This window comes from Falco peregrinus, chromosome 5 (genome assembly GCF_023634155.1).
Source record: "Falco peregrinus isolate bFalPer1 chromosome 5, bFalPer1.pri, whole genome shotgun sequence".
Classification (NCBI taxonomy): domain Eukaryota; kingdom Metazoa; phylum Chordata; class Aves; order Falconiformes; family Falconidae; genus Falco; species Falco peregrinus.
Window position 1 is genome coordinate 37,356,428 of NC_073725.1, and position 24,840 is coordinate 37,381,267.

Below are 24,840 nucleotides of genomic sequence, written 5' to 3' on the forward strand. Positions count from 1 at the left end.
ACTCATGGGGAAGAAAACAGCTCTAGGCAGGAGAGCAGGGTTTGCTGAGGCACACCAGCATGGCTGCTGTGAAGGTGTGTGGCATCTCTCCACAGCTTGCCCTGGCGTCCTACGAGCACGCCGCAGGCATTTCCTCGGGTTAATGGTACGAGACACTCGCTGGAGACACGGTCACTCAGGCCTCTCTCCAGCGGCTGGAGGGGCCATGGGGCCCCTCCGAGCTCGGAGCCCCGTTGAGGCGGCTCGGAGGCTGCCAGGCCAGCAGCCGTAAACGGAGAAAACCTGAGGTAAACGGGGTTCCCCTCACAGGGGTGAGGCAGTGGCCGCCCCAAACGCCCGCGGCCGGCCGGTGCCAGAGGACGCATCGCCCGCCGGCTTGGCTCGGCTCGGCCCGGCTCGGCCAGCGCGAACCCCGCAACCCTCGGCGCGGCCGGGCCGGGCGATCAGGCGCGCTGCAGCCGGGCCGGGCGGGGTGCAGCCAATGGGCTGGCGGCGCCGAGCGCCCCGTCCGTGCCTGGGAGAGCGGTGACGGCCGGCGCTGGCGGGCTGGTGCGCAGGCGGGGAAGCTGCCTGCCGCGGTCGGAAGGGAGGGGAGGGGAGGGGAGGAAGGGAAGGGACGGGAAGGGGGTGGCCGCGCCGGGCACAGCATGGCTGCCAAGGTAAGTCACCGCCGGCGGCGGGCGGGGAGGCGGCGCGGGCGGCGGGCTCCCGACGCGCACTAGCGCGGCCGTTGGCGGCGGGGAAGGGGCCGCGGCGGGAGGCGGGCGGCTGCCGGGTTTGACCTCGGGCCTGTCCTTGGCGAAACTCGGCGGGTGGCGTCTTCTCCTCCTCCTCGCGGCTCCGCGGCCCCTCGCCGCCGGCCCCAGGGGAGAGGAGGGGGGCTGGGCTGCTGGGCTGCGAGCGCCCGCGGCGGGGGCGGCCTCCCCCCGGCCCCGGCCGTCAGGGTTGGGTGCCGGCGGGTACAGAGCCGGCGCGGCGGGGCTCCCCACCTGCCAGCCGCGGGGAGCGGGCCTGCGCGCTGCTCGTGATGCACCATCTGCACGGCCGCCTCCCGCCGCCGGGGAGGGCAGGGGCGGCGGGTCCCGCCGTGCCCGCGGTGGTGCGGCCTCACCGGGCCGGCCCGCTTGCTGCCCCGCCGGTACCCGCACGGCGCCGTTAGGCCCAGCTGTGCCCCGGAGAGCGCCCTGCCGCACTCGTGCTTACACGGCACGTCGGTGTATGAAGAGAGTACGTACACGCTGTGTGTGCCCGGGGCTGGCGGGTCAGGGCCTGGCGGGGCTCGCCGTGCCCGGGGCGGGCGCTGGTGCTGGCCCTGCCCCGCTTACAGGCCTTGGCGTGATAATCCCTTTTTGCTTTGTTTCCCATTTTCTCCATATACCTGTTTTTACCTTCTGTTTTCATATTTGATTATAGTTTCCAACCGGTTTCACTTCTTGGTGCTCTCCTGTCAGATTGATACCTGTTAGTGAGGCTTTGCTGCTGCTTCAGAAAGATACTAAATTGAAATATTTTCATCAATTGTTTCATAACACACTTCCATCCCAGAAAAAAAATAGTATTACCCATTAGCTGGATCAAAGCGATATAAAAAGTAGGTATGCTAATTCCAGTGGCAGTTAAAATTACATGTAGTGTTGGTGTTTCAAAACTTACTCCTAGGCTTTCATTAGGTTTCTTTTTTGAGACTTTTAAAAAATATTGGACCACATCCAGCTTTTGTTGAAGTCAGTGATGAAAGTTACATCAAGAAAACATCAGAAAACTAAACTTCCCCAAGCAACGCAAAGCAGCACGTGCTCGGTCTGGCCGAGTTGTGCACTCCTTTATTGCAGTGAGGCCGTGATAGAGCTGTGCCTGTCAGCACCTTCCTCAGAAAGAACTTGGGTTATCTGTGTTGCATGCTGTTTTAATGGATTGGGTAATGTGTGATTCTTATTTGCTAGGGTATATGAGACATTCATCCCCAAATGTTTCTTATTTATAAATCTTAGCTGTCCTGTCTAGCTCTATTTTTTTTTTTTGATTGCCCACTGGCCCATACACCCAGCATATCAGCTTCATTTTACTGAACTGTTGGTCTTAAAAGACTTAAAAGTCTTTCATTCCCTGAATTTATGAACTTATCTTTTCCTCTCCAAGCAGCAGTTCTTAATCTGCAATCCATTTGAATCCATATACTTTAAAAATGTTGTATATGTAGTTAATGTTTCTCTACTCAGGTAGACCTGTGCGCTCCATGCTACACATCTGTGTGGTGTGCTTTTTCTTGTGGCTTGGTTTATTGCACAGTTCAGGTCACCAAAATCTATACAAGCATATGTTGGAAAGACTCAACACTTAAAGACAAACTGAATTGAATATCGTAAGTTTCCAATTACGTCAGGCTTGGCAGAGAGATACCTGATAAAAAGAATAATGGCTTGTCACCAGTGTCATAAGCATCCTTGGTGCATTGCAAGACAGATACAGCACTTTGTGCTGCAGGGTTTACAGCCCTCCTGTAGCTTCTGAGGAAGGCTTCTGGTTGCAGGCTTGAATGTGTTTTGAGAGATTTGTGTTTAAAAAAAACCCCAAGAAGTAGAACTGGAAACAGCTAGAACAGGTTAATTATTAAGTTATCTTGTGAGACTTAAAAGGATTTTTATCTTCTTGAGGTGAAATAATTGCTGTTAAATATGGGTGAATTTCTATTTTTATTGAAGTCAGTGACAAAATGTAAGTAGCGTTTTGTACTTTTTAACGGTAATGTCTGAGCTCATGTTCTGCAAGCACACATATGAATAACTTTGCCACGTAAAAGAGCTTCTGGGCCTGAAGTTATTCACATGTGCTTACAGGCATGGGCCTTGACTTGTGTTCTGACTTCCTCACTGATGCATCTCAGTAATGTTTGCCTTTTTCACCTCAGCCAAACAATGGACTGGTGAGTCAAATGATTTTTCTAAAATCCCTTTGGTACCTTTTCCTTGCCAGTATCCTGCATGACCGCTTCCTTTAATTTTTTAATTATACCCTTTTAGGCATACAAGTCTTTGGGATTGAATGTAATTGTTCTTTGCTTGCAAGATTTCAAATGTTGACATTTTAAGCAGACTCTAGGAATTCAGTCTGTCAAAAGGAAAACCCAAACAGAATACTGTTAAGGCTGCATAGTTAAGCACTCAGGTATCAAGAAATAGGCAAAGCTTTTATGCATGGAATCTTTAATGTCCATTACAGTGCCATTTAATTTTCCTTCTTGTATGTTACTCAGTGTCTTGCAATTTATACAATGTTTTAAACAATGTATATTGTACATCACTGTCTTTTCTTAATCTTTGAAAACACTTTCTGAGAGTGTTTTGTGAAAACTGCATTGCAAATTGTATTTGCACAAATTGCCAGTAAAAACTGCAGGTGAGATGTTCCAGTCGATTTTTACCCCATTGGTAACTAAATTACCATCATAGGTACTGGCTTTTTTTATGAATGGCGTGGAAAACTGGCTATGTGGAAAGTCTTTATGGTAGTGCATGTACAGAGCAATAATGATGTTTTATATAGCGTCATGCTTTATTTCTTCATTTTGAGTGTTTAACAATGCAATCAGAATGTTTTTTCTGCCCTTTAGCTAGATACTCTAAAGAAAAATTACCTAGTCTAGCTAATGCCCCTTGCCATTCATGCAGTGTGTATTTTGCAGCAAAATTAACTGGGCCTGTTGAGTGACTGTAAGCTACCCTTGGTCCTCATACTGCTACGCAATTCTAGGCGTAGCTGTTGTCTCATGCATGTGCAAAGTGTGACTTGCTATCTTCTTAAGGTCCTACTACTTGGTAAAATATAAACTTATTTTCAGTGGGAAGTTCTAAAGTACTTCTCAATGAGACCTATTTCCATAGCTGATTTTGCCTTCACCACTCTGCTACTTTGTTCAATTTAAGGTCAGAAACTGGTATTTGTAATAGGAGCTAATATATATAATATTTTTAAACTTAGTGTTTCATGACCACTAAGCTACATTCAAAACAGTTAAAAATTGCATTAATGAAAATTCTAAACTTGAGTAATTTTGATAGGTAATTTAAAACTTAAAAACTGTAAAAACAGTGGGCTTATCATGGAAGCACTTGTACACCATTAAACTCCACCTCTGCTATAGATAGCATGTGAATAAATTTTGATACTTGCATTGAACTGCATAGTACTGATATAGGAGTTGTTTATTAAATACTGTGGAATATCTCTCTGATCCTAATTGTTTTTTTTTGTACATGTGTGAACTTTAATCAATTGAGCACATACTGGTTGCCTCTATTACCCAGAATGTGTAAGTTATTTTAAAATCATTGTCTTACAAACGAAGTGAACACAAATATCACATGCTAAAAGGGCTCATTGTGAAATGACTGTTCCAGTGAAGGCATGAACCTTACATCAGTAGCTGGTAGGACTACCTGCATGCTTAATTTTAAGTGCATGCGTAAGTCTTTTGAAGAACAAGTGCCTGTCAGAAATATAGCAATAAGGTAACACAGAGATTTGTTGCTGACTTTACTTACAAGAGAATATTTGAGATGTTTGTAATGCAAACTAAAGAAAATTTGTTGTGCAGTTTTTGTATATTTAACAATTTTAAAATTCTCTTTCCACTTGTCTTTTTCTGGAACTGTTTACTATGGAAGCTGTATCAGTGGAGTTACATGTTCTTTCCAGTTACTGCTGTATTTACCTTTAAAATCCTAAACCTTGTCATATCAAAAATAATCAGTTCCCATCACAGGCGCCTTGTATGTCTTGGTGTTAATATAGTCAGACATTTTCCACTGAACATCCTGGTCCTGCAAGATGCATCACCTTGACTGAATTAATTGGAGTTCTGTGAAGGATTAATGCTGCTGCCCTGGCTCTATGGGCCTTTTTGAGTGCAGAAATGGTCCAGTGCCTGCACTGGGCAGTGTGAATTAATGAGGTTTGGATAAGCAATGGTTGAAATACAAACACCATGGCAATGCAATTCTAAATTTGGAATACTGATTCCAAACAGTACCACAACTATTAGATGCTGGTGCAACCATGCCACATCAAATATTTTGCTGTCATGCACACCATTGTGTCCCTTTGTGCATCACACAGCTCCGTCATGCCTCTCTGTTCAGCTTCTTCTCCCCTACGGTAGCAGTAGGGTGGGGTGTGCCTGGGAACAGACTGAATTCATTCTTCCTGCCCTCAATGCCATTCTTCCTCCAGCCAAATGGAAGAGAAGAATTGCATTGCGTTGCATGTGGGTTCATTGAGTCCTCAGAAGGGAACAGGTGAGGGATCCTAGCATCATGATGGCTACTGTGTCCATGAAAGGAGTGGAGTCCCTTACGGACAGGCTCCAGCCACTCGGTGAGACCAACATTGTGGGGGTAAAGTGGTTGGTGAGTAAGGAGAAAGCAGTCTCTCTTTCCCTGATCCATCACAGAGTTTGTGTACTGTAAACTTTATAGTGTCATCACACTTAGTGGCACCATGCTGATTTTTTTTGGATGTGATAACACAATGTAAGATCTGTGTAGAAGGACCTTTACTAGTCTGTACAGATCCAGCGGTGCTTGCTGATAGGTAGTTACATTTTGGAACTGTGTGTAAGTGTGTAAATTCTTAAAACACCTTATGTATCATAAGACTCTTCCTTCCGCTTCCCCCTTCAGAAAAAAACAAGTATTTATGCTGCTTATGACTTATGGCTGCATCTTGACTTAAGAGACCAGAATTTGCCTGATGAAGGGACGCTGAATTTGTATGAGTGCTGAGAACTTCAAACTGTTTCTAAGTACAAAGTAGCATGTATGATGACTGCAGCTGAAATGAAGGAGAAAGCAAATCCTTTATGCTCCTTCCCTGTCCTCTCTGCTATTGTTTGTGTGTTTATTTTCATTTGGTTTCTTTTACTGCATAAGTCTTTGCTTATAACATTTACTCTTAGGAGGACTGTTTGAGTCTCAGTTCCACAAGGTGCACAGCAGGTTACGGGGCCCACTGGCAAGAAAAATCCCAGGAAAAGCACTTGTGGAGCAACTCTTTTGTGGAAAAATTACACACAGCTCTCTTCTGCAGTGAAGGCCAAGTTACCCTGAAAAGGAGCTTTATTACACTGGGGTTTTTGTCTCAATTGACTTACCTGTTCCTTTGTACTACTGTTTCTCTACCCACCCCCTGCCCCTTTTCTTTATCAGAGCAAGGTGGTAGTGGGAGGAGGTGGTGAAAGAGGTTGATTTATGTCTTTAATACAGTGGAGAGGTATTAATGGGATTGCATGTTGCAACTGCCAGTGGTTTTAACAAGTTTTTTGAACTTGCTCTTTTCCATTATGGTGTCCCTGTAAGAGGAATAGCAGGGTAATCTCACTTAATGGATAGCTCTTGGAGAGTGTTGCTCGACCCAACAGTTATGTGTACATCATTATGTGTGTCTTGTCTGTTGTGTTGTTGTAACATGCATTGAAAAGTATTTGAAGTTATCTTACCACATCAAGAAATTTATTCCTTTTTCTATGCAGCTTTGTGTCCCAGGAGGTTAGAGAAGCTCTTCCAAGTGTGTTTCAAACAATATGTTAAAGGTGCTTCTCCTGATCCTGTAACCTAGACAAGCTTATAGCCCTGAATGATAACAATGTGTCTTCTGACCAGCTTGTTTAGGCCAATATCTATTTTATTTATCTATGTTGTCCAAGGAGTATGACAAGGAGGTATGTGATACCGTATTTCCTGGAAGATGGCATGAATATGCTGCTTAATTTTAGCTTAATTTTTGCTTTTCATCTGTGGAATTGCTGCTGCTTTGGCTATAGAATGGCTTCACCATACTGAATAGAGCCTGTACGTTACATTTGTATGGCACCAAATCTAAACTTGCATAAGGCCTCTGGGCACTGCTTGTGGCTCTGCTAATCATGCCGGTTTGCTTTAGCTACAATACAGTCTTCAGAAACAGCAGCTGATGTTTTATGGTGCTAGATAACTATGGCTAATAAAACGAAAGGTTACATATTTTCTGGTGCATTCCCTTTCTGGAAAGTATCTGTATCTCAGTCATTTGCAGGGAGATAAAGAGGTCCTTATAAAAATACTCTTATATTTGATTGCTTTGGAATAAAGCAATTTTAACCAAAGCTTTGTTAAAACTTAAAGGAACACTGCAAATGCATTTTTCATAACATTTTAAAATAATTTCATGCTATTTACAATACCTTAGAAACGTGCAATTGCAATTGTATTCTTAACCAAAACTGTTACTTGGCCTGCAGAAAATCCAGTGTGTTAAAGGATGAAATTGCTTAGAAGGAGTGGGTTGTTGGCATTTTTCTTTTTCTCTGAAGAGGGAAAAAAAGAAACACTTGAGAGACAGTGGAGAAGCAAACGCAAGTGCATCAAACTACATACATTTAGAGAAGAAATAGAACTAGTTGCAAGCATGATCGAATTCCTCTTGTTGGATACTTGTGAGGCCCCTAATCTCAGCTGCTGGATTCATATGCTTCTGATGTCTTGCACGCCTTGGCAGCCTGCAAGGACTGTTTCTGTGCTGACCAGTAAGGTCACTCTTTGGGTCTCCCTGAAGATCTGTCTTACTCCCTGGCTTACTCTTGGCCATGTGAAAACCAGAGCCTGGAATTGAGGCTAAGTTGACTTTTTGGTTTTCTCTTGATTAAGATCTCCATGCCTAACTTTTATCCACTTGGCTGTGGAAGTAGAATTAGGAAACGTGTCTGAGCTGTTCAGAAACAGGTACCACAACAGCCAGCTTGCTGACTAGGGAGCATCTAGGTCAGCCAGTGGGAAGTGAAAGGATAGGGATGTCCTAGGAGGATGTTCAAACAGCAAGGCTTGCATCTCTGTTTCAGGCAGGGATGCTGTGTAATTAGCATCACAAGGACTGTGGGGACAGAGGTGTGGGCCAGAACAGGGTTCAGTTGCTGGCAACTAGGGCACCCTGCTGGGACAGGGGAGATTTGGATTCTCTGTTGCCAGCAGCACTTATACATTTTGCATGAATCATACCCTCACCTGCTACAGTTTTGGAGGGTTCCTGTGCTTGATGCTTACTCCTGTTCAGCCAATGCACATTAGATTTGTTGCATGCATGATTGCTGGGCTGGACTGGGAACACCTGGTCGGCATGTCTGATATGTCTGTATATACTCAGCCATGGCTGTGGTGGTTCTAGATGTGCACCTTTATGGATCTTCTGGAATCCTGAAAATCTTAAATTGCATGTGCCTTTCTGCTCATGGGCAGATTGGTTTTTTGCATCATGCTGTGACTGAGGTAGTGGAGCGTGCTAATGGGTCTGACCCTCAGAGGCCGAGCAAAGTGGAGTTTGCAAATGCACAAACACGTTTTATTTGTAGAGAGCACATTGAGATTGGCAGACTTGTGCCCAGACAGCCAAACCTTTTAAAAACAGTTTAAAAATCTTACTGTCATCACTACTTTTATAGTTTTAGGAGGTTACTGGTTCTTTTTTAGAGTCATAGGCTAGGCTGGACCAACCAGCTCTCTGGGACTGATTCTGTGCCTGTTCTGCCTTCCTGATACCAGGCTGGCTGTGTCTCTGCTCTGATGATAGGGTTGAACTCACAGTAGCTGTCCTGTTGGTTCGGTTGGCATGGAGGGGTACCTGTTTGTTTCCTGAACCACCTGGTTAAAAGCCAGTGGTAGCCATGAAGCTGTGATTCAACTTGGATAATACTAAACTTTCAGTAGCAATACTAGGAGGGTAATGTAACGGTGCTGGGCTGAATTAGAGTGGGTAACGGACTTGGCAAAAAGTAGCACGGTTTCTTTTTAAATAAATCTATATAAATTGTTTTATTTTCCTTTAAATCAGATCAGTTCCCTAATACGTTTCACAGCAAAGCAGCATAAAGCATTATGCGGGTGGCATGCTCTAATGTAGCATTCAGCACAGAAATACCTTAAGCTGGAAACCTGCGAGGCGTTGTTTTATATGGCAACCATAGGGCTTTACTGCCTTGCATTTGTAGATATTTTAGCGTTTTCTACTGCTCAGCAGAGAAATGAGAAGGAATTGTTTTTCACAAAAATTAGGTCTATGCAGTTTTGTGTGGATCAGGTGGTTTGTTCATTGACAACCCTGCATGCTTGGCTCACAAAGGGATAACTATAGAGGTGCTAGGGCTTTTTCCCTAAATGTAAGAAGCATGGTACAAGAATGTAGCCATGGGGGTGTAACTGCAAGTTTTGCATAGGCAAAACTGTGAGATTGTTCTAGAACTAATTGGTCAACTAATGTACCCACTGGTTATTTAAATGCCGTGGGGCAGCAGCCAGTTTAAATATTCAGAAGCGGGAATGTAAAAAATGGTACTGAAACACCAAGAGAACTTTGTCACCATTTTTGAAAGTGTTTTGTCCATTTTCTGTATATAGCCTAGTAACTGGACTGATAGGAGCATTTTTAAAAGGAAAACTTGGATGTGAATTTCCCATGGAAGCAGGAGGAAAAAAATCGGACTGTCCTTGCAAATGGTTTATTGTTCTGTTGGTTTTGGTTTTGTTTTTTAAAAGTTGTGTCTCTGATTGGCTTATTTATGTATTTGAACATGAACTGATTTTTGCAGTAGAAGGAATAACTGCCTCTTGTTCTAGGCAAGTATATGGTTGTATTTGCCTTGATTAGCCTAGCTGGAACTTACACGTTTTTCTGACAGTGCTGATCAGTTCTAGCTCAGCACCACACAGAGAAGATGACTGCAGTCAGCGCTGGTAGGAGTCAGGCAGGTGGTGAAATCCTAGCTCTGAGGCTTTTTTCTCCCTTTAGAAATGTGGGAGAGTAAAGGGGAGCGACCTTGGTGGTGAAGATGATGGAACCTTGCATGTGATGCAGTAATCCTTACGTTTTTTTCTTAACTAGTGTTTTTTGAATTGTTAAGCACTATGGCAATTTATGAGTTCTCCATATTAAAATGTATAAAGGACAAAATTAAAAAGCTAGCCATAAGAGATTTCATGCTTTTGTGTTTTAAGTTACTTTTGCCTTTATCAGTCTGATCTCCACATCGCCTCAGTCTTGCTCCCTGCCAGCCAGCCCATGTTAGCATAAATAATGTTGGTGCTTTGTTCATCCCTTCAGCATGAGACCCAATCTCAAAGGCTTTGGACCAGAGCCGGAGGGAGGTTGATATCCCTCTGGGAACAGGCACCTGGGACCTTTTATGGGGGTCATCATTGTGGTGGTGGGTTTGTGGTTTTTTTTAACACAGGTATCATATTGGGAAAACTTACACAATCTGAACTTATTGTAATAAATAGTGCTACTGCAACTTGTGATTGCTTTAGTTATTCTAAAATATGTTTCCATTATTAAGTGATACATTTTCCTTACTTTCAGTGTCTCCTGTCTATGCAATAGAGAGTGTTTTTGTCCCCACAGCAGGCTTTCTTATGCCTGACAGTTTGTGTTGCTTCTGAAGCACCATCGCTTGAGTTTACTGAATTTAAATGTAGGTTTTTTTGAGGATCAGCAAGAGCATCATTTCATTTTAGGTAGGGCATAGAAATACACAGTGTTTGCTGTGGAAGCTGAGAAGGTGACAGTTTTGGTTCTCACCTGAGCTGTCTGTAAGCTAGTGTCCAAATAGCCTCTTTTTCTCAGTAGATGTTGCAAATTGTCATATGAGCCTGTCTTGTCTCCTTAGTCTCCTTTAAGAATTTTGGCATTCTTACTGTTAATATTTTAGGTGGCTGTGATTGCAATGGATAGGACAGATAACCACTCCTGAAATGTGAATTCTTGCTCCACAAACTGTCCTTGTAACAGGTGAGGACTTCTCAGCCATATTAGTGCTGCTTGAATTACTACTATCTCTCTTTGATTAAAAATAGGTGCAAATAGTGAAAAAAGATGTTAACACTGCATCTTATCGCATACTGCTAGATAAATCTGATGTAATGTGGAAAGAAATGCATGGACATGTGTCTTTATTCAGACATGTAGGATAACCTGTTTTGTGAAGTGCAGTGCTTCACAGAAAGCAGATAAAGAAGGTACTGCTCCAGCACCTCTCTCAGTTATCTGGGACAGGAGTGTCTGACAACAAAACAGACTGATCAGGGAGGCAGATGGTTAATGATATGTTGTAAATTGAAGAAGAGTCTTTTAGAAACTGACCTTTTTAAAGCCCATTAAATGTCATTTGACCAGTGTACGTTACTTTCTAAAAGCTGCCAGAATATAGAAGTAAATTTACCTGCTAAGGTCTTAAGTTTTCATAAGCCGGCAATGATAATCTTAGAGTTGTAGTTACCTGTAGAACTGTCATTAAGTTATATGGGGATTAGACACAAATTATGTAGCTGGAACTTGATTATGTCTTTCGTTCAAAACAAATATTAAGAGAATAGTTTTACTTGAAGGATATTAACATGTAGTCTTTATAATTTTTTTCCAATCTTCAGGTCCCAACATAATTCAATCCCATGTGAAGATAATGTACCCTCAAACTCTTAAAGTCTAGTTTTTTAAAGAATTCTCATCAGTATAAAAATTTCAAGGCTTTTAAAGGCTGTTTTTTGCAATTATGGGGACCTACCAGGAGAATAATAGATGCGCTTTTTACAACTATGATTTTTGTGTCCTTGATGATTAGGGCAATTGAAGAATTGCAAAGAGCAACCTTAATTCCAAAGACAGAATACAGGAGGTGTTGTGTAGCTAGATGACCATAATTATTAGCCAACATTACAAATAGGTAGAAGCAGACTTTTTTCCCCCTACTCCTTCAGATGCCTTTACGTAATTAGTATTATGGAGTATTAAAACCTTGGCTGTTGAGCTAAACAGCAGTTGAGCAAATTTAAAATGTGACATTTCTGTGCAGTTGTGGAACTGCACAGGGAGAGGGGAAGCATAGGGGATTGAAGTCTGAACATTTCTGATATAGTTGAACAAATTTTTCTAAAACTGAAGACTTTAGGAAAAGGGCGAAACCAGTGATTTGATTTATTTGAATTCCATTTATTATTTCCCCAATGGAGTTTATTCTTTCCCACTCTCTATTTGTGACACTGTAATCTTGTTGGTACTTCCTTTGTAATTGGAATTGATTTACCGGAATTCAGATTGTTTTGTAAAATGCAATTGACCACAGATCTTTTTCAGCTTCATGCACAATTTTGTATTTATCTTTTCACATATTTCAGTTTCTGTAGATGAATACTACCTGCTCTTTATTCACTGAAGATTTAAAAATGTTCTTTCCTGGAGCTGACCTTCATTTCTGTCTGAGCAGATAAGTTTAAATTTATCAGGAAATGGAAGGTTCAAAGAAAGTTCCTTGGCAGGTTGGAGTCTTTTTTTAGTGCTGGGTTTGCAAGGAGATGGGGAGAGAACAACAACTAGCACTCTCTATTATTTGTTTTTCTTTCTGACCTTGTGTGATGGGAAAAGTCTCTGTAGATTTCAGAATATGGAGTCATAGAAGGGTACACATTTTTCTACCTTACTCTTGATAGAGTTTGCATACTGCCTAAAAGTGCACTTAGTCAACAGGGTAAGATGCTTTCACAAGGGTGATCCCGAGCCAAATGCCAGCCATCCTGCCAGTAGGAGGAAGAAATTCTAATTGTCTTTATATTTAAGTTGCTGTTTCCTATCCCAACTTCCCTGAACTCTCTCAGCCAATAAAGCCATCACTTACTCAGGGTTTTGGGGTTTTGTCTCAGTCAATGGACATTTCATTCTGGGAAGTTAGCAAAGGTACCATTTCATCTAAGTAAAGCAGTAAATTAGAATAGTTTTTAAGAAATAAATTAGAGCTAATTATTCAGTGTTGGAGTAGCTTGAGCAGCATCTGACTACATCTTTCATCAAAGACTGATAAGTGTTAATCAAAATGCAGGTAACATCTCCAAAACATAAAAGGCTGTCGGCAGGATCATGACACAAAGATTCTATGTCTGTGCACGCAACTCTGGTTTAGAGGTCTGCGTTCAAACGTGTGCACACATGGTTTCCTACATTGAGAAATGAGATCTCCTGCCTTGATGGTTCCTACTTTTACGTGTTTGTGGTGTTGCTTTGCATTTTTTCTGCAGTTCTTTTACACCACGTGACCACTACAGCTTCTTAGTTGAGTTTCTGGTTTGATATGTGATGTTACAGTGCTGGGGAGAGACTAGGATGTTGTCCTGTATCAGTACCAGAGCGGGAGGCTCCCTACTTAAAGGACTTAGTTGAAAGGTATGTTCTGCAAGTGCAGTCAAGCATTATTATCTATCCTTTTATTATGTGACTTCCCTGTCACATCTATCCATCACGTGACCTGATAACACAGGTCTGATTTTAGGATAGAAGAGGTCTGAAAATTAGTATGACTGAACAGCAGGCTGTTCGTTACTGTTGTCATCTTTCTGTTCCTTGGAAATACGACCTATTTCTGCTCTTCCCTGAATCCTTGGCTACTAAAACCTCTTGGTCACGTATGTTATTATTGTAGGGTTTTATCATGTTTGACAACCACTGTTTGATGAACATCACTGATTTAACAGATCTTTGGCAGAAGAAACAACTTTAAGTGAGGCACCGAATATGAAAAGCCATTAGAAAAAACATGGTATGTAAAAATACTGTGTCTGGCAGGTGCCTACTCTCAGCCCATTGTGCAGTCTGAATCTGACTAGAGAAATCTTCACGTGTTTCGGGGAAGAAATTTTTGAATAATTTCACATTTCCATTAAAATAGTTTTTGTCACTGACATCAAGTCAGCCTTCCTCCTTCCTGTCATTTCACCTGTCTAGCGCTGCTTGCCATTGTGTGTCAGTCTAACTGGAAACTACTTTGTAAAGATCATGAATTAGTCCCATGTTGATGCTGTTCAAAAGGAAGAAAAACATGGCAACAACAAACTTTCAACAATTGCTTTTACTCTGTTCACATGCCCAAATCAGTTAGTTACTTGGTCTGCATCTTTTCTTTCAAGACCGACTGGTGTGAAGCAGTGGGTTCAGTGTGTTGTGCATTGTGAACATTGTACTACAAAAGTTTTGTGCTTCTCTTTTCTTCTCGCAGTAAAGAAAATGATAGTGACTGTAAACATCTTGCAATTTACTTTTGGTGTTCCATGTAACCTATAGATACAGTATGTCAGTTACGAGAATAGCCCAAACCAGAATACTTAATTCTCAAGTGTGTAAACATTCAACCCAAATACTGTATAATTAAAGTATCAGTTAATAGTTCCTTATTCTTCGTGTCATTGACAAGTTAAGGCTAGTAAACCAACTTTGCCCCTTTTTCTTGTGAATGAGCCGGGAGAGGAGGAGGGAAAGAGGGCACTGAGCTTTTGAAAATGATGGAAAGACCTTTGCAAAGTATGCACAAAAGGACTGTCAAATACGCTGTTTTCCTTCAGTGTTTTTAGAAAGTTTTATACAGAATACGTATCCACAATTCATTTGTGGCTTTGAAAGCCTCTGGGGGTACTTCATGTTGTGTGTGGCCCACAGTTTGATTCAACAAAGGGATATGTAATGAAAACTAATGTGAGGTCTCCTGGCTTTTCTGTTCACTGTTTGAAGACTTCCTGGTCTGGACAGGTTGTGAAAGCTGCAAGGAGTAACTGCTGATTGATTACCCAGTATTTTCATGAGGCAAAGGATTAATTTTTTGTATGTAAAGGGCTGGATCAACTGGTCAGAAAGAAGGTTTTGGAATTTAACTGTGTTTTTGACAGTTGATGACAAAAAGTGAACTGCGTTGTCTGCTGATAACCAGTAGCTTACTATGGGATGGCAGACATTGCTCTGAATTCATTTGGTGCTGTCAGGGTTCTGACATAAACCCAAGTGTCCAAGGCATGAAATGAAAGAACTCCTGGTTAATGAGACATTGAAAGAATAGTGCTAAAATTTCTCTAGTGTCTTAAACTCTGCTCTGTGTTTGGTTAATCTGGTATGTTTAGATTTTAGTTTAACTGCAGTGCTCCCAAAGAAAATGGAACTCTCTTTTCTGGCAAAAAAAAAAAATCAAAAAAAAAATCAATAAAAAAATCTATTTCTGTGTGTAAGTACATACATACATGCCTGAAGGTAATTTTAGGATTGTTTTTTTAGATTCCTGTCCTTAAATCAAAATGCTTAGTTTGACAACATCATAATTTCCACTGCAACCAAATGATCTCACAAAAATATTCTGAGGGCAGTGCAGCAGAAGTAAATTTAATGTTTTAATGAAACAGTTGTTGCTTTATGCAAATATATGTGATAAAATAGACTCACAGATGACAAGCCAAAATCATTCAAGCTAAAATCAGAATACTTTATAATTAAAATGTATTAAAATGCTGGAAATGTTTCTGCAGTTTCTTAAGGAGATGAGAAGTTTTTAGTTATTGTTGTCAGGTATCTTACAACTTTCATAAATTATGGAGGGTTACTGTGAAGTCTTTAATAATTTGATTGAGTTGCAGCTAGTCACTGGCAGGTAAACCTTTAGTGTTAGAGTCACTGCCTTACGTAAATGATTTAGGTCGTCTTTGGATTATTTTATATTCCCATGCGAAACTGCAGATTATTTCCAAGTTCCCTTTTTGATAGCTTCAACTTCCCATTCAGGTCCGTAGCAAGAATGAAGGTCACCTGCCTACAGTAGCTTGTGACAACTGTGTAACCTGCTAATATTTAAGCACCAAGCATTTGTTTATTAATACTGAAGATAAGAATTGTAAAAGAAGGTGCCTTTGCTTTGTAATTGCCCTGTCTTCAGGGAGATGTTCTAATAATTTAGAACTAAAACCCGTATGATGGGAATTGGACAAATGGTGATACTGTTGCTTGCAGGCAAAAGAGAGCGTGTTTGCAAACTCATATTTTGGCATATGTATTTTGAGATGACAGATGAAAATCTTTAAGGGAGAGAGACAAACTTATTTGAAAATCCAGGTTTTCTGTAGTCAGAGGTCGACTAGCATGTTTACTGAGGAAAGGTGGGTAGTTACTGTGACTCAGCTTTCACAGAGCATTGGCATGTTCCCCGTGACCCAGTATTCTGCTGTGCTGAGTGCTGTACAGACAAAAAAGAAAGGAAGAACCCTTTTTTCTTATTATTGTTTCAAGTAATACAGTGTCATTATTTGTCCAAGTATGTGTTGGAATGCTGCTGTTATTTTTGTTAGCTATGAGGAAGGGCTCCTGACTGCAGGACTTAAGCTTTTCTTTGAGTCTTATCATAACGTAGCCTTTAGTAAGTTTGCTTTGTGTGTGAGATGCTGTTTCCATTGTGCAGTTGTCTTTTGTTCTTTTTAAGGTTGTAGAATTGGATCCATGCACACACAGGGATTCATGCCCACTCCCACACCCTTCCCAGTTCTCTGAGCTGCTGAGGTGTAGCATTTTGAATAGAGTTGAATAGATGGATTTGATTATAAATAGGATCTTGAAAAGTGAACTTCTGTGTTCAAAGAACAAAACACAACACTGAAACAAAATACATGTACCTGTCAGTTATTCCTACATAATTCCTGTCACACAATTATTAGTCAAGACATACAATGTATAGGAACTTTTCTCCAGCACGTTTCTTTTACTTGCTCATTCACAAGCGTGAAGTTGCAAATAACAACAGTTACTCTAGCAACAACTTGAGACAGACCTTTCCACAAGTTTATGGGCACTGATGGCACATCCGTATAATTTTTTTCCCCTTATCACAGAATTAGTAGTTTTCTAAGAGCAGACCATTCTGTTATGATGCTTGTGTGTGGCTGTGTTCCAGGTTTGCTTTCTTCTAAGGGCAGCAGGTTTTTATTTATCACTGCAAACGATCCTGCTCACTTGCTGCTGGAACCTGTTTCACAGTGTAACTTCCATTGCATTGACATCCAGGAGAGAAAATCACAGAGAAACCTTTTGTAACACTGTTCAGGTTGTCTATTCCTGCCATTGTTTTCTGTCTTCATTCTGTAAATTGTGAAGGTGCCAGATAAAGCATGGGACACTTTCTAGATCGCTGTGTGCACTGCAAGGCAGCAGGTGCAGTGCAGGACTCTCAAGAAGTTCCTTGGTAGTGCAGCTATATCTGTTTATATTGTTTTATCTACCTATTGTTTTGAATTTTTTGATTGTGACTCGTGTTGGTAGAACACCTGATCATTCAGGCTGCAAAAGCTACTTTGTGCCATGCCAAAGGCAGAGTGAGTGTTTGGGTGTTGGGGGCTGGAGCTGGGATCCAAGTGAAACTGGGAGTGATTGTCTCCATTGAGCTGTGTGAGCTGTTTGGAACCTTGAGCACCACGAGTGTGGGAACCTTGGAGAGGCACGTTGGTGGCTTGTGTGTTCCATTCAGTGATGCCTCTCCCAGAGCTCACTGGGGCTCTGCACAGCTGTGAAATGATGCTTCCTGAAGCAAACCATGGTGTTAAATGGCCTTCTGTCTTAATTGTGGCTTACGCATTGCTTAATTCTGGTCCAAATACATGTTTTATGCTAATAACATTGGATGCCAAATAAAATTCATGCTGCCCTGATAGTCTGCCGCTTCTCCCTGACAGTTTTTAAATGGTAACAGGTATCTAATCTTCAGCTTCCTCCAGGAGCTACTTTTGATCTTGGGAGTTGCCCTGGAGAATTTTCCTATCCTTTGCTTTTTTGGGAGAGATGACTGTTTTCCTGTCAGATGCAAGCCTGAAGTTGAGCTCTAGTAGTAGCACTGGGGTGACTGCTTTTGGAAGATGGACTGGAGACAGTTGTTTTGAGCTGATGATCAATGCAGTGGTTATACAGTAGCACTGTAGTAACAGAGCAAGCCCTAGGACAATGAAAAGAAGTCTGTAAACTGAGCTGAGGTAGGAAAGAAGTATGTCTTAGCAGGTTGACCTTGGTGATGCTTAGGTATGCCTCCAGTTCTGAAAAGTGTAAGGAAGCAAAAGGGAGAGCAGAGTAACAGTGTTAGCATCTTATCATCCCAACCATCTATGGTGAGCAAGAGGGGGGTATTTTTGAAAAATACCCAAGAGTTGATGGAAAAGTCATTTGACTGTTCTCTTTAGTAGCTCATGTGGAAATAAACTTTTTAATTGAAAACCCCCTAATATATCTTATGTATAATTATTGCATTTCTTCAAGTGAGTGGTGAGCTCTAGTTTGCTGAGATACATTGGGATATGTTAATATTACATAATGGCCATAGCAAAGTAGCTTGTTTGTGTATCTTTGAATCACAGTCCTGAAGATCATCTGAGTAAAAATGTGTTGTAGAGGAGCTGTGAGACAACAGGGAATACTACTTTTGAGGAAGAAGATGGACTGATGCAGTCAGATGACTGTAGCACTTTATGATAGGTATAGAAAATGATGGGAGAGCTGAGCTTTTTCTGTTAGCAACATGAAAGAAAAGTGGAAGAGAAGTTTCTGGTTTTCACAAAGAGTTGGTTTTCAGGTTCAGCTTCTTGCTGTAGTGTAGTGCATCATGTTTTGTTGTAGGAGTGACAGCAATTGCATCCTTGTCCTCATCCTGAGGCAGACTACAAACTAATAGTCCAGTTAGTTCCTAACTGCATCTTCTGATTTGTGCTTAAAGTTTGGAATGGATATTATTGGTCACAGTGTGATGCTTTTTCCTTTTATTAAACAGTTTTGCTGAGCAATGACAATGCCTAGCTGTTTTTACCTTGGTATTGGGCTAGTTTTATGGTCCTTCTGTTTTCCAGGTCTTTAAGTAGGAAATTTTTAGAAGTACACAGTCTAAATGTATTTTTACATAGCATTAATTAGCCGTTCTTGGAAATTCTTGTAGTGGTTTTCCTTAAGAAATATACTGCTTTTACCTTGGTTTCTGTAACCTACTTCGAAGCATTGGACAAAATGGACAAGCGTTTTCCTGTATGTATGTAATTGATAACTGTGTGTTGGTCTCCGATCAATTTGCTTGCAAAAATACTATGGTTTATTGGGAATATTGTGTGTGAGAACTATCTTAGGAATAAGCCAGCTGCATTTGCTTTGGGACTTTGAAAGTAGGATCAAAGCTAGCAGGTAATTGCCCAATAAAGTAGGTCTAGCTTTGATGCACTTGGGGGAAGTGAACCTTTCACTTACCATGATGCAGAAGACGGACTGGAATTGCCTGGAGATTTATAATTGTGACAGAGGGAAGATGGATGCGAATAGTTCTGCTTGAGATTTTCTGCCTCTGTTAGCTAGGAGACTTTGTTCTGCTTCACTATTGTGTGGAGTAGACTCAGCACAAGGGTCCAGTTTTGGTAGTGTTTATTCTGTATTTCTGCACACTGAATCAGCCTGTAGGATCTGAGAAGACTTTGTTGATTAGTGTTAATAACATTTCTTTTTCTTAGCTTAGCTAGGTGTTACTGGACAAAGGAACGCAGTAACTGCTGCTTAGTGTAGGATTACATTTTTGCAAAATGTAATTGTAATGTTCAACCTGGAGGATGAGAACTGTTTTTAGAAAATAAATGTTTTTGTCTCAAGTCAGACTGGTCAGACTGAATGTACCTGCTTAGTAGTTATCAGCTTCTGTTACAGTGCTTCTTACCCTAAGCCTTTAGGTAGGTATGGCAAATGCCATCTGATTATATTTTTCGAGGAGAAATACTCAACTTACCATTAAGAAGGTCTAGCGAGAAGATCTTTTTGATCTGCATTCTGTGCCAGCAATCCTTGCAGTTATCTGCTTCCCTTCTTGGTGAGCTGGTCCACATCTTGCTTGCAAACTTCCCTGTGATGCTGAGGTCTGTGTAGTTTGCTATCCATTGCAGATCACAGTCAAGTTCTTTTACTTGGATTCTGTCGCACAGAAGGAATGGCAGTGCTTTTACTGAGGTCAGAATATGCTGAAGCATGTTGGGCTAATGAAAAATGGTTATTGGGGCAGCTGAAACAGGAGACAGTGCCCTGGACAGATGTTGCTGCAAAACACTTGTAACTTAGGATGCTGTGTGTGATGATGGAAGGTGACCAAGGGGAGTTGCTAGGTTAGAAAAATGGTATGTGTATGTGGTAGTATTAATGTAAATGTGTGAGAAGGGTGATTCTCACCTAAATAAGCAGGTTAGTTGTATTAAAATAGAAACTGGAGTGTTGTTTTAGCAAATACTTACACAGTATTAATAAATTACTGGTCTGATTCAAACTTGGCCAGTAACTGCACTTTAACTGTTTTTTGATACTCCAGTCACTCATTTAAACAAGAATGTAAGGTCAGACCCTGGTGTGATCTCCTTTTGAGTTGCACATACTTTTAGCCAGAAGGAAATATTACAATGGACCGCTTACATAAACTGGGCCACATGTGTTTGAGTCTTACAGGTGGACTCAATAACTTGTGATGAAACTCAAGAATACCTCTAGAAGACAGGAGATTTCAATCTTGATTTGAGGTCTTTTTGTGGTGTCAAATACATTGCATTCTTTAGTTGTGTTTAGGAATGGAAGAACAAACAGTATTAGTTTCAACGTGAAGCTACTAGAGCTTGTGATCACTTGTTAGGCCTTACATCAAATATCTCTCTGTATATGCCTATAGATTGTGTCCTCTAGAACTAAACAGACTGAGCTCACCAGAGCCTAGCAGAGAGGTAGCCCTGCCACAGCTTCAGTTCTCTGCTTGGAGAAGGGCTGCTCTCCAGCACCTTACCTGATCGGTGTCAAGAGTTTTTAAAGATAATGAGGTGGAGGGGTACATCTTTACCTCCATCAACTTTCTCCTTCGCACTTGAGCACTATTCAGGTTAAACAAAGAAGAAGAAACAAGGTAAGAGATGTTTATCTCTTTACCTTGAGTTAGGACTTACTGTTGTCCCATTAGACTTCTGGAATATTATAGCAATTCCTAAGTATTCCTGGATCCCCATCACCTTTCTAGTACTAAAGCGATCTTAACCATAAAGGTGAGAAAGTCAGACGTTTTATATTTGCCATTAGAATAATGCTATTTTGGCGTTAATTCTGATTTTCCTACTGCTCTTCTCTCTTGCCCACCCATGTTGTTTTTCTCTTTATTGGGTGGAGCACACTCACTGCTTTATTAGTCCTTTTGTGTCTTCTGATATTATATACCATCTGGCAACCTGTTTGTTCTGCCTTGTGTATGACAAAAATACTAATAGAGTTGATTGGAAATGTACTACAATTTTCTTTGATTCCCACAGGATTCTATTTTCTTGCAGTTGTGCAGTTAAATTTGTCTGGGAAGAGTCTGTTTGCATGTGTTGTTGAGGGTGGAAGTGAGACTGAAAATGCCTGCCGTTGTAAATTGAGCATAGGTCAACAAGGAGAAAATAGCTCCACTGGAGAAAAATGGGCTGAAATTAACATCAAGAGAGCAAGGGAATCTAAGGATATGAACAGCTTCAGTGTGCAAATCAACCTGTGTGTTACTGTCTGTCACTTACAGAGCTTTCCCTTTTTCTGTGCACCGTCTGTCTCCCTTTGCTTAATGTCATTGCTAATGGGAGGGATATGGCATTTTTAAATTCAATTCTTATATTGCCTGTGCTGGCTGGTTCTTCATATACATTGTAACGCACATGTACGCATAGTATGTTGGCTAAAACTTACATCCACTTTAAGAATGAAAATCTCTGCTGATGTTTTCTGTATGTTATCCCTGTCTTTTCTGTAGTATGTCCTGACTTTGTTATAATCCTGCACCTTAGTTTCTGTACTCCCTGTTGTCTCCTGTTTTTTAAAAATAAATGTTGTTTGTTGGAGAGCTTTCTTCACTGAATCTTACTTAATAAAAATTACTGGGTTTTTTTTCAAGTGTCAGTATTTGTTACATAGCACCTCTTTGTAAAGAGCAGTAACAAACATTATTTCCCTTGGATCTGCTTTATCAAATGCCTCGTCATGCAACTAGAGAGATATCATGCTGGTTTTATCTCAGGCTGTTTTTTGTCTTTATGGAGAGAAGGTAAAGTAAAATGGAGAAGTCTTTCCAGTAACAAAACACATCACCTAAGCCCACTTATATGAAGGTCAATAAGTATCATCTGAGTTGACTGAAGAAGCAGCTTGTGTCTGTGGGTGACTTTTCATGAGGCATGTTACCTGTTGGCTTGCAGTCTTGTGGGCATCAGGGTACTTAGCCCACCTTCAACTGCTAATGTAACTGACAGCAATTTTCAGAATGGTATTGAGAGCGATATTTTGACATTTTCCAGAAGGGGAATCTGCTAGTAATGCCTGTCATAGGGATCAGTTCTTCTGGGTGTGCAGCTCCAGCTTTGCCCACAGCTGGGGATGGATGAAAGGCTGCATTAAATACTTCTGCTCTTAGCACTGGTATTGCTGCATTAGCGTTGGTCCTCCTGAAGCTGTAACATAGAGTAATAGAGGGTCTGTTCCTTAACTGGGATCAAATAGACCTTTCAAAATGGAGATTGGTAAATGATGTGGGCAAACCAAATAATGCAGTGCTGCTAACCATCCCTTTCCTCTCCTGTTTCCCAGGAAATGGAAGAATATGGAAGTAGATTGTGGGGAATGGAGGGAAGCTGTGGTCTGCAGCCATGGCTTGGGTTGCTGGTCTGCAGTGCCTCTGCATTCATTGACCTGACCGACTTCAGCCCTGTCTTTCAGCATATCGTTTGAAAGAAACTTGCTGTAAAAAACCCAGTAGAATTGCCCCTCTAATCAAAGGGGGCTGAAAAGTGGTAGCTGGGCTGAAAGCATGTTTTAGCTCCCAAGTTTCTCAAGATTGTTAATGTCAGTGAAACCAAAGGAAAGTGAGTGTAAGTTCAACTATCAGCGTGTACCCTTTCATCCCTGGTTTCTTTAGGCTTAGATTTCTGGGACAGTGAAAAATTTAAACTTCAATGCAGATGAAGTTTGACAGTGATTTGTTTTTAATGGCTATAGGTGTTTGAAGTGTCTTTTGTTTGCCTGTATAGTGGCAAGATACTGGATTGCAGCAATATACAAATGTTGGGTTTTTTTCTTTTCACAAAGTAGTTCCCAATTGCTCTAGGGTAACCAGATTTTTACAAATGGGGTTAGATTAAATCTCTGCTTACTACACAATGTTTACGTTTAGAATAGCTTGTACTTTAGAAAAATACACATTTTCTATGAAGATTCCCAGCTTCACGATTACACTTCGTTTTTTTGCAACTGCCTCCACACAGATTTCTGTGCAAACACAGTATTGGGACTCCAGCTGTGGGACTGTGTCAGTTGAATCCTAGCATAACTTCAGGTGTGGTTTTTCCCTTATAAAAAACAAACAAACAAAACTTCTAAAATTTTACAAGAAACCTTATTCCTACAGATTTCTTAAAATACTCTAGATTTTTTTTTGGAGGGTGTTCTTTGTTGTGGTTTTTGGTTGGTTTTTTTTTGTTTAGTTTTTAAATGACCCATTTTAGGGTAAGGAAAAACTTACTGAAGATTCTTCATTAAATGTACATGAGGTTATAATACTGTGGTACAGACTTACAGACTCCTACCATTTTCTGCAGTAGTTTAGGGTGCTACTAGAAATGTACTAGCAGTGACATTTGCCTTTACAGCCTGCCGTTGCGCTGGAGAGTCAAGAAAGTAGGTAGTCATGTTTTATTGATAATGTTTCTGATGTTCAATTCTTAGGTGAGATTTTACATCTTGCCCTTTGGCTGTTTATTCCCCGTTACAGAGACGTTTTCGCAAGCTTTTTAAAAATCCAGGTTTGCGGGCAAAGTAATGTTCTTATTTTATTAGAAATAGATTGATGTGATTAATTGACTTCTCAGATAATGGTTATTATGTTGGCAAGCACATTTTACAAAGTATCCTGAAGAAGGAATGGGAAACTATATAGCAGGCACAGACTTGAGCGGATGAATCCAATTACTGCCAAAAGCAGCAAATGGATGGCACAATCTGTCAACAAGGAAAATATTGATGGGCTTACTCCGTAGTGGATATAGAATATTTTTTAATTCAGTATTTTGGGAAAAAATATTTTAATTAATTTTGAGTTTTTTGTGCTAAATGTAACAGGATTTAGTTGGAACTGGCTAGTTTTATGATCTGCAGAAAAATCTAGATACTGTGCTTTCTGAATTTTCCTCATCAAAAAGGTCTACGCTATAAGTTTAAATAGTTTAAAATGCTGGAAGTAGAAGTACCAATAAACCAAATAATTACATTGGAATTCAGTCTGTTACAGAGTTGCTTTCTTGGACAAGTTTGTAAGTCTGAGTGTTTTATTCTTGCCATCTGTCAGTCGGGGGCTGCGTATGGTACTCTGAAATTCGTAGAGGAAAGATGCTGGAAGTATAAAAATGTATATGGTAAAGATGGTATAATGCTGAATCCCAGCAGAGAGGTATGTAGGAAAGATTTGATACTTGGAACGTCTTTATAACTTGTTAATGTGTGCTTGTTTAAGAATTGCAGGGTTGCATAAGGGAAGCATTTACAACAACAATGTTGAATAACTTAGTGTGAGTAAAATAAGCATGGCCAGCTAAAGCAGTACCTAATTTATCTAAGGTGAACATTTGTTTTCATCACTCATTCTGTTGCTTGAATGCTTCCTTTTAAATGACACTTTGACATCTTTTGTATAAATTACGCATATTAATGTAATTTTATTTACTTGTAGGTGGCTCTAACCAAGAGAGCTGATCCAGCTGAGTTAAAAACAATATTTTTGAAGGTATGTATAAAGTAAATATTTTACTCTTTCTGCTTAAATTTTTCATATCTTTTGCTCCTTTATTGCAGCATACAACTCTTGATAGTTTTTCCAACCATTAATCATTCACTGTATTATTACCATGTTAGATTTAAATACCATTATCAGAATTGAACAATGCTCAACAAGAAGTCAGATACACTCCTGAGTGATTA

At 40.8% G+C, this 24,840-nt stretch overlaps 1 protein-coding gene across 2 annotated transcripts in view; it reads left to right on the top strand.

The window, feature by feature from the left end:
- The first annotated feature begins 574 nt into the window (after positions 1-574).
- SLC25A13 (solute carrier family 25 member 13) overlaps positions 575-24,840 on the top strand; it is a 101,543-nt gene continuing 77,277 nt past the window's right edge. The window contains exons 1-3 of one of the 2 annotated variants that reach the window (XM_055804707.1): positions 616-659; positions 2,909-2,923; positions 24,593-24,646. In XM_055804707.1, the coding sequence (XP_055660682.1) occupies positions 648-659; positions 2,909-2,923; positions 24,593-24,646 (81 nt within the window). In that variant the 5' untranslated portion in view covers positions 616-647. Of the gene's footprint in view, positions 660-2,908; positions 2,924-24,592; positions 24,647-24,840 lie in introns of both variants that reach the window. The other variant, XM_055804708.1, reaches the window with a different exon arrangement.